Here is a 10,695-nt window from a genome sequence, read left to right on the forward strand (position 1 = left end):
GAATCAGACGGTGGACGGATAGCCACGCCGCATGATGATTCACTCATGGTTGAATACAAGATAGCTAACATGAGAGTTAAGCGCATACTAATAGACACGGGAAGCTCGTCCGGCATAATGAGTCTAGAATGCCTCAATCGCCTAGCACACGATCCCAAAGCCATCGAAAGAATTCACTATCCCATCATTGGTTTTGGAGGGAGTATCATTCATCATGTTGGCGTTATCACTCTACCGGTTCGAATTAGAGATAGACAGAATGGGCGGAAAATGGAAGTAGACTTCTTAATCGTCAAAGACCTAACGGCATATAATGTCATCATGGGACGGCCCACCTTAAACAAGATCAAGGCTGTAGTCGTCACCCATCTGATGCTTCTGAAGTTCGTGTGCGATGATGGAGTCATGGGCACCATACATGGAGACCAACAACAGGCTAGGGATTGTTACCTGACGACCCTCAACCTGTCAGCATGGAAGCAAGATCCTGCTGAAGTCAGAGGAAAACGAAAGCATGAAGATGAATCCCAGGTCACCAAAGAAATTGGACCCGTCCGAGTAGAAGCGGTCAAAGTTGAAGAAGGTGGCTAAAAGTAGAACATCATTAGGGTAACCATTGTACTCAGAGCCTACAAAACGGCCTAGCTATTGTACTCAGAGCCCACAAAACGGCCTAGCTATTGTACTCAGAGCCCACAAAACGGCCTGTAAATACCCGTCCAAGACGCGGTGAATGTAGCAAGCAATTTAGTAAATTACCACTTATCTGACGAATACAAGTCTCTGTTGAAAGAAACTCACCAGAAAACAGTTCCTAAACTGGCGTCCCTATCCGCTAAATAAACAATACCCAGTGCTAATAAACACGAAGGGTTTTGACACCCAGCATGACGCCTTTTCTTTGAAAAGCGCCAAAAAAGACTCAAACAAAGAGCAAAACATTCAGACATAAGACCTCCTCCTTGGATGGCGTCTAAAAAGACTAATCGTTTGACGGCCTGAGAAGTGGCCTAGATTAGCACCTCAAAATAGGCTCGCGAAACATTCAGACAAAAGACCCCCTCCTGGGATGCCGTCTAGAAAAGACTAATCGTTTGACGGCCTGAGAAGTGGCCTAGATTAGCGCCTCAAATTAGGCTGATCACCTAAAACACTGAGGTTTCTGTCCAACATTTGGGCCAAAAGAAATTTTTTTAAGAAATCAGTACCGAACTGATAGAATTAAAATACAGTGCACAACGGCACAGACTGTTTATACATAGCGCCCAAAGCGCAAACAAACCAAATCAAATAAATGCCCGAAGGCACCAAAGTTTTACAAACGCCCACGGCGTCATCTAAACCAATTGCAAAGAAAACCTGCTCAAGGAAGAGGGGCAATGGAACTCCCGTCCTGGACATCCTGGCCTTCAGGGGAGTTCACCTCGTCTTCTTCGACGTCTTCCTCCCCGTCACTAACAAACTCGGGAGGATCTAAGCCCAAGCGCCTAGCCGTCGAAACAGCTATCTGGTGGAGATACGGCGTTTGAACCAGGAAAAATCCTTCCCGTCCATAGACTGATCCCATGCCTTTTGGGCACATTCCAAGATGGACTCCTCGCCCAACTTAAAAGAGCTTGCAGCCTCCTTGCGCACGGCCTCGATCTTCCCCTGCATAGCCTTGAGCTGACCTTCAAGAACGTTCACCTTGGAAGAGAAATTAGTCACTCGCTCCGAGACGGAAGAGTACTCCTCTCTCAGCACGACAAGCCGCTCCTCATGCTCCAGCAACTTCCCTTCATACTTCTCGGCGTCTACTTCGGCCTTCTTCAGCTCTTCTGTCTTCAGGGCAATCTTCTTATCCGCGTCCAAGTTGATCAACCTGGCCGTCTTCTCAGCATATTGCTCATGATTCTCGATCTGGTCCTTGTGCTTGAGCATCTCTTTGTGCATATCAAAGCGGTAGTTCCTACTCTCGGCACAGCGAATGAAAAGCTGCCAAAAAACAATATAGAATTAAAAATAACGTACACATACTCATAAACACAGGAATCCAGGGGTAAGCGTCTCACATCAAGGACGAGAGACTGAATGGACCCAAAGAATCCCAAGTCAATCCCGGGGAGTGACCTCACGTATTCCTCAGGAATGGCCACATACACATCGGCAAGGATTTTATCCTTCGCCTTTGAGCTAAAACCGGCCGAAGGAGGGATGCTCGCCACCTCGGCCCGACGCATCCGCTTGAACATCTCAACTGAACCAAACGCCAAGATTAATAAATATCGTGCAAACCCAACCTGATTATCACAAATTTAAAGAGACGCTAACCAATTGGCGAAGCTGCAAGAGGAGTAGAGGCATTATCAGTAGAAGGAGCCTCGGTCTCCTTGCCTTTACCCTTGTCCTCTCTGGACAAGGCGGGGGCGTCAGCCGCCGCAGTCTGATCGACTGTCGCCTCGTCAGTGTCTGCTCCGGCAGAACCATCCATTTCGGTGTCCATCTGGGATGGAATCTCCTTTTGCTCAGGAGGAGGAATGGGCGTCTGGATAGGAGGAACCTCCCCCTCAGCTGGGGGAGCGGACGGTTTTGGTACCGACGGCTTGGTGACAGCGTCGGCCGGACCCATCTTCTTGAAGAAGGGTCGTTTGGGCTTAGGAGCCTCCGTCGAAGATGCCGGACGCTTCTTAGTAGCCGGCACGATGGGTTCCTAAAAGAAAAAGAAATCAGCGACCAAATCATGACAAAAAAAATATAATAATAATAATATAAAGTATATATTACCTTGGCGACGTCGCCAGAGCCACCCTCACTGGACTTCTTGGAGGAGTCCTTCTTCTTGGCCTCCACAGCCTTGAGAATGTCCTCGGTATATACTTCGGACAGCCAAGCGGGTACTTCCACTACACCCTTGTCTTTGGGAGATAAGCGATCCATGGCAGAACCTACAAAGCCAAGGGTTAGTAAAAAAAAAAAAAATGTCTGAAAATCTACTGGGGAACTACCTCTACTCAAAAAAGAACAAAGACCGACGGCCGAAAGAAAGACTATATTAGTAAACGGCCGACATGGGGAAGCCAAGCATTAGGCACCCAGGCATGGCTTTTTGACGACAGCCGATACATCTCAGCCTGGAACAAGGGCTTCACTAGTCACTCCCTGGACGAGAGGCGAGGGTAGGCGTCAGCTCTGGACAAATAACGGGGCCGGCGGTTCCAACGAGAAAGACGTCTGGAAAGGGAGAGGTCTTCCATTCGGACAACAGACCACTTCTTCCCCAAACCCAACTAGATGTCTTACCCACCACCGTCTTATATCCCCGACGGCTGTAAAGGGTGAACCATCCCTGGGGAGAACGAGAAGAAGGGGCAATAACTACAAGACGAAGGAAAGCAGGAAAGGAAGGGGTGACGCCGCTCAAAGCACACTTGGCAATGAAACCAAAGACATTTGCCCAAGAGTTGGGTGTCAATTGAGCAAGGCCAATGTCATACCCCTCTAAAACGTCCATCACAAAAGGGTGCAATGGAAATCTAAGGCCCAACCTAAAGGCAGCAGTATAAACGGCTACCTCCCCTGGGAGAGTTGGTCCACGGAGTCATGAGGTCAGGGGCTCCTAAGGCTAAAACCTGGAGGCAAGAGCAGAAAAAGCTCAAAATCGCGACCCTGCTCCCTCAGGTACCGCAGCCATTTCATGCTGGGAAAGATGTCCGACGGGAACAGATTGACGTCTTCCTTCCCCCGAACCATAGGAGGAAGATTTTTTGCAAACTCCTCGTCTAAGGAGGTAGAGGAGTCATCTTCAAAATCCTCGCGGGGAATGCGGGGACGGGAAGCCACATTCTTTCTTCTCCTAGGAGAAAGTGCTGTTCTAGTGGCCCTGTCTCCTGTATCATGGGAAGGATAGACTCCACTCCTACTTCCTTGGGACGGGTTCGAAAAAGGAAACCTATCGTCCCCCTCTCGCGGTGCACCCCATGCACGCACGTTAGATGTCTGTCTAATTCGAGCCATACCGTCCTGCATAAGGGACAGGACGTCTGACTTTAGCAAAGAAGGAAAGGGATAGGTGTCATAACCCCCAAGACGCCTCCACAGAATACTATAAACAATAAATGAGAGAGGTTCCACAAACATGCAAACAACAAGGTGTTGATAGAAAACTTACCAGAAAATGATCAAACTGATGAGAAGTCTTGGCAAATCCTCTAAACCCTCAAGAACACTGGACAGCAAATCCAAGAACACTCAAGCGCACGCACCAGCAGATCTTTGGCAGAACAGAATTTACTTTCTCTCTCTAAAAGAAAAAATCGCTCTGAAGTAACAAAAGAAAAATGAAAGAGGAATTGAAGCTTTTAAAGGAAAATCTAAGCTCGGAGAGGCCCTCACACGTGGCGTTCCTCCCTATCAAGCAGCCTACCCCACAGTGACAAGGGGCATCCTCCTTGAGGGGCAAATGATGTGGCCTAAAAGAATGCCACCTAACCGCACTATCAAAACCCAGAAGAAAGAGTCCACAAGCTTGCCTACGGGCATTCTCCCAAAATTTGCACAGAGCCCAGGCCCAAACAATAAAGAGGTCTACATTGGGCCTAAACAAGCCTACAGAACCAAAGGCAAGACACGTGTCCCAATCTTGCGTAAACTCTCAATCATGCGGGACCAGTTCCCGAGTAACCCTAGCACTATAAATAGTGCAAATCCCTAGGTAAAAGGGCATTCAATTCTTGCCCAACCACAAAACACTTGTCTTTGCTCTGCCTTCTTTCTACAAATCACTTATCTCTCTAGCTTATACCTACTTAAGCATCGGAGGGAATATTCCTACGGGAATATTCTTGTTTTGCAGGTTGCCAGAAGTTCGTGCCAAGTCACACTTGATACCTCCGAGGAGCGCGTGCCACATAAGCACCGTAAAAGTTCCCACAACAGTTTTCATTTATTTTGATTCAATTAAAGGCAGAGATAAACTCCAAAGTAAAGAAAAACAAAAATAGAGCATATAAAGATGAGGTAGTTTCTAGTGGTTATTGCGTAGTATTGTTTAGGATCATGTTTTTTTTGTTTTTGTTTTACATAATTAAGGGAAGTTACACCGATTATTGTTTTTAAAAATGTGTTTTTGGAGGGATTTGATTGTTGTTTGAATTAAATAATAAGTTTTGGAGGGAGTGAATGAGAATGCTTAAATGAGGTTTTGGAGGCATCACATAAGCCACTGACATTCTTATTATTATTATATAGGATAGGATAGGATAGGATATTTTAAAATATAGGAAAATTTGTCAAAAAGGACCTTTTAAAACCAAAAAATTGTCAAAAAGGACCTTTTCAAAAAAAAAGTGGTGAAAAAAGGCCCAATTGAGATTTTTTGTTGTCAATAAGGACCAAGAGTGATTTTTCGGTGGTCAACTCTCGGATTCCGGCGTTGACTAACACGTGTCATACACGTGGATTAAAAAAAACTAAAAAAAAAAAATTAAAATTTCCCTCCAATTTACCCCAGCCCTTTACTATTCCCAACTAACCCCAAACCTAAAAAAAAAAAAAACACTCGACATTTTCTCTCTCCTGGCTCTGCTCCTCCTTCCTCACATTAATTGGAATTCAATTCTCCAGTCAGAATGCAATGAATTTGGGTGGTTGAAGACATAATTTAAGCATCTCCTCATTGAATAAGGTATGGCATCTCTCTCCTCTGTCAATTTCACTCGATTTTTTCCCATTGGCATCGAATATTTTCTGATTTTGTCGTCCTTTTTGTCTGCTTCAATGGTGAAAAGGAGTAAAGGAAAGGGAGGGGGGACCAGAAAGTCTAGGGGGAAAAGCAAGCCAGTAATATTCTCGTTCAAAAGGATCCAAAGAACAAGGTCAATAATAGTTGTTTATTCGTTTTTTTGGCTTTTAGGGTTTGTTTAATTGATAGTGGAATAATTAGATTAATTTAAGTGATTAATTAATAAATTAAAGTAATTTGTATGCTAATTAACCTATTTTGTTGAAAAGCCCCAAATTTTTGTCCCCAAATTAATCGAAAGTTGTTTTAGGGTTTATTAATTGTTGTTGTTTATATGCTTGTCATTAGTGTTTAATTCGATTTTTGTGCCTGATTAGTGTTAAAATTGTTGTGAATTAGCTTAATTTGTTTTGTAAGTGGTATTGAAATTATGGGACAATGGGACTGAAATTCTTGCTTGCTTGTTGTTTGGTAATGTGTGTGTAAAACAGAATTAACGGGAGGATACCAGTTGATTATCCCGTATATAGAATGAATGAGCCAATAGACATTAGGCTTTTCCATGGGGGTAAATTTGTGAGTCGTAATGGGAAAACAACGTACGAGAAAGGTGAAAGTAGTAAGTACGGGTTATCATTGCACCCAAATGTCCAAGAAGTTTGTTACTTTGAATTTGTGGGCTGGATTAAGGGGCATTTAGGCTATAAGGATGAGGGGACAATATGGTATAGGGAGCATGGGAAGACTCTGCATACAGGGAGGAAAAAACTTGTGAGTGATGATGACATTCCAGATTTTTTGTTTAGTAAGGAAGCAGATGGGTGGTACCATTTATATGTAATCCATGAGCCTGAGAAAGAAGTGTTTCATAGTTTAAAGTTTGGTCCAGGTGTAACATTTTACACAGATTCAGATAGTGAGAGTGAGCCTAGGGGAAGGGATTTGGGTAGCCTTAATTCTGGTGACTCATCACTGGGTTGTGAGACATCAAAGGGTGAGTCATCAGGGAGCATAAATGAGGGTGGCAGTACTAGTGGGGCCCAACAAGATGCTGGTGACAAAAACCCTAGATCTAACAACCACAACATAACATCTACTTCAGTTATCACACCTCCAAACAACTCAACTACCACCCCTCAAACTCACACAAACACAACCCAAACCTCCCCAGTTTCACTTCCCACCTCACAAATCATCCCACAAACTCACACACACACAACCCAAATCACCTCAGTTTCACTTCCCACCTCACAAACCATCCCACAAACTCACACAAACACAACCAATTCCACCTCAGTTTCACTTCCCACCTCACAAACCATACCAGAAACATCAAAAAACAAATTTGCAGCTTCACAGTCAGCTCAAAACAAAAGGAAATTTGTCAGAAATAAGGCTAGTGTGGGGCTTGATTCAATCCCAGAATCAAGTGAACCAAGTGATTTTGGATCTGAACTGGATTTTGGTTATGACAGTGGGTCTAGCACTGATGAATCTGTGTATTTGAGTGAGGGAGATTATGAGGATGACAGTGATGATGACCTGTTTGCTGAGTTTGTTGACATAGAAGTGAGGGAAGTTGTGGCAAGGGGCTTAGGTGGGGTGGGTGAGCACAGACAGTCAGTAGAGGAGGAGGTACCAGTGGAGGAAGTAGTGGAACCTAATCAAGTTATAGGGGAAGGTGATAATGGGGATGTTCAGTTACAGAGTGATGAGGATCTGAATGACAGTGATGATGAGCTTGATAGTTTAGTGGGATCTGATGATGAGGGGATAAAATATCCAGTCTTCAACCCTGATGTTGACTTTAAGCATAAGATTAAGCTAGCCGTGGGGCTTAAATTTCCTTCCAATAAAGTGTTTAGGAAAGCTTTGAGGCACCATCAGATAGATGCAAGTTATAACTATTATTTCTTGTATAACAAGAGCCACAGAGTGAGTGTGTACTGTAAACAGAGATATGGATGCCCTAGGAAAGCTGGTAGAATACTAAAATGCACTTGCACACAGAAGAGGAAGTGTCCATTTAAGGTTCATTGTAGAAAATTAAAAGGTGAGGATACTGTTCAAATTAAAAGCTGCAACCTAGTGCATATCTGTGGGCATCATCATAACAATGATAAGGTGACTGCTGAGTATTTAGCTGAGAGATACTTAGAAGATTTTAGGGATGAACCTTCAATGAACATGGAGTATTTTATAAAGAGAGTGAGAAGGGAAGTGAAGTCTGATGTGGGGTACTACAAGTGTTACAATGCAAGGAAGTTAGCTAGGGAAATGATTCATGGTAATTATGCTGATGAGTATAAGAGGGTCTGGGATTATGTAGAGGCAATTAGAACACATTATCCAGGTAGCACAGCAGTGGTGAAGCTTGAGAGCATTGAAAACCCTCCTCCCCTGTTCCAAAGGATGTACATTTGCTTGCAGCCTTGTAAAGAAGGTTATAGGGCTGGCTGTAGGCCAATTTTGGGTGTGGACGGGTGTCATCTTAGAGGTCCATACCCAGGAATTTTACTTACTGCTGTGGGGAAGGATGGGAACAACAATATTTTTCCAGTTGCTTGGGTTGTGGTTGAGACAGAGAATTCAGATACATGGGTATGGTTTTTGGAGCTCCTGGTGAAGGACCTTGGTTATGTAGCAGATGCAGTAACATGGGTTCATGAGAAAGATGAAGCAGCAGTGGAAGGAGATGATGATACAGTGGCCTTTATGTCTGATAGGCAGAAGGTATGCAATGCTTTCAAGTTATTGTATTATTTTTGCTAGTATAACACTTGATTTATGTATGTGAGTAATTACTTGTATTATGTTCCCGAGTCTAGCACTTGATTTATGTATGTGAGTAATTACTTGTATTATGTTCCCGAGTCTAGCACTTGGAATCGTTCCCGAGTCTAGCACTTGGAATCGTTCCCGAGTCTAGCACTTGGAATCGTTCCCGAGTCTAACACTTGGAATCGTCCCGAGTCAACTTAGGTCACTAATTATCTATGAAAGTCAACTTAGGTCACTTATTAACAACTGCAAGTCAACTCTGGTGACTTATTAACAACTGGAAGTCAACTTTGGTCACTTAATTATATTCTTTCAAAGTCAACATTGGTAACTTACTAATATTCTGTGAAAGTCAACTTTTGGGCACTTGTATTTAGTTGAAGTCAACTTAGATCAATTGTATTCTGCTGAAGTCAACACAACTATGCTAATGCAATTCTTGGAATATACAGGGGTTGCTTGATGCCTTCAGAACTGTTATCCCCAATGCAGAAACAAGGTTCTGTTGTAGGCATATATGGGCACACTTTAAACTGAAATTCCCGGGGGAGGTTTACAGAGAGTTCTTTTGGAAGGCAGCAAGGTCATCAACCAAGGTAAACTTATTTGACTAGTCACTGTTTTTTCTGAATGTAAGTGAGTGAAGTCTGATTGTTCTATTTCTTTCCTGTTCGTACATCATGAATTCAAAAGTGACATGGTTGAGATTCAGAAGTTGAGTGTTGAGGCATTCAATTACCTCACTGCAATTCCTGTTAGTCAATTGGTCTAGGCATGGTTTTAGTCCTAGGGCCAAATCAGGAATGTTATTGAACAACTGCTGTGAAAGCTTCAACAATGTGTTGAAGGATGCAAGGACAAAACCAATCATGTCCTTGATGGAATGGATCAGAAGGTATGTCATGATGAGATGTTGTGCAAAAAGGCAAGGGTTGAAGAACTTTGAAGGAACAATCATGCCATCTGTGGTGAAGATGATAGAGAGGGGCCAGAAGGAGATATACAACATGAGACTGATCCAAGCCGATCTACATGTGTTTGAGGTTGAGCATGGTGGGGACTACTTTGTGGTGAATCTGGAGAACAAGACATGTGGATGTTATAGGTGGACATTGATGGGGATCCCAGGTTGGCATGCCCTGGCTTGTATAGCCCAACGAAGACTTGACTACGAATACTTTGTTCACCAAGCATATCATGTGGCCACCTATGCTAGAACATATGCCCCAAAATTCAATGCAATGCCAGGACCAAAACAATGGGAAACAACTCCATATCCACAACCTCTCCCCCCAGCTTACAAAGTTATGCGTGGTAGGCCATCAAAAAGGAAGAGAAGGAAGGAGCCAGGGGAGGGAAAGAAGGGAAGCAGTAAGGGAAGCAGTTGGGTGAAGAGACCAAAGAAGCAAAATATGTGCAAGAGGTGTGGTGGACTGGACCACTACCAGAAGAGTTGTACCAGACCCCCTTTGGCTGACATTGGTGTTCAAAAGAAAGGTGGAAGGCCAAGAAAAAGGGCAGCAAACCCTACACAACCACAACCAACACCTTCACAGGCAACCCCTTCACAGCCTGCACTCCATGCACAAACAACACCTTCACAGTCTGCATTCCATGCACAACCAACACCTGCAGTTCAACCAATTCCACCTTCTAGAGCAGAAAAACAGAAGCATGTAGCAGGCAAGAAGAAGGCCCCAGCAGCAACAAAAGGGAAAGCAGCATCAACCACCTCCCAAAACAGAGGAAACACTGCATCTGTTCATGTAAATGAATTCCAAGAGTCACAACCTTCCCAAAAGAGTTGCATCTCTCAAAACAACACCTAAATTTGTAAAAGTCAACTTTGGTTTGTTTGTAACAGTCAACATTTGTCTAATTTTGTGTACTTTTGCTTAGTTTCAAACAATTGACTAGTGTTAGACATGTGGTGGGTCACTTGTAACTCAACTTTGGTAAGTCAATCTATAATTTATGGTGTTCTCGGTTTTTTATATATTTTGTGCTCGTTTTTTTTATTATATTGTTCTCGGTTTTTATATTTTGTGCTCGATTTTTTATTATATTGCATTCTCGGTTTTTTTATGTAGTTCTTGGTTATTTATATATGTTGTGCTCGGGTTTTTATTATATTGTTCTCGGTTTTTTTATGTTTTTCTCGGGTTTTTATCTTGTTCTCGTTTTGTTCACATTGT

At 43.4% G+C, this 10,695-nt stretch overlaps 1 protein-coding gene across 1 annotated transcript; it reads right to left on the reverse strand.

Moving 5' to 3' along the window:
* Positions 1 to 2,305: 2,305 nt before the first annotated feature.
* LOC130467208 (uncharacterized) lies at positions 2,306 to 3,993 on the reverse strand. The gene is made up of 4 exons (XM_056835646.1): positions 3,954 to 3,993; positions 3,609 to 3,866; positions 2,764 to 2,924; positions 2,306 to 2,689 (listed from the first exon to the last, which is right to left on the reverse strand). The coding sequence occupies exons 1-4, from the start codon at positions 3,991 to 3,993 to the stop codon at positions 2,306 to 2,308; spliced, it is 843 nt and encodes a 280-aa protein (XP_056691624.1).
* Between the last annotated feature and the right edge of the window lie 6,702 nt (positions 3,994 to 10,695).

Source organism: Spinacia oleracea, chromosome 2 (genome assembly GCF_020520425.1).
Source record: "Spinacia oleracea cultivar Varoflay chromosome 2, BTI_SOV_V1, whole genome shotgun sequence".
Lineage (NCBI taxonomy): Eukaryota > Viridiplantae > Streptophyta > Magnoliopsida > Caryophyllales > Amaranthaceae > Spinacia > Spinacia oleracea.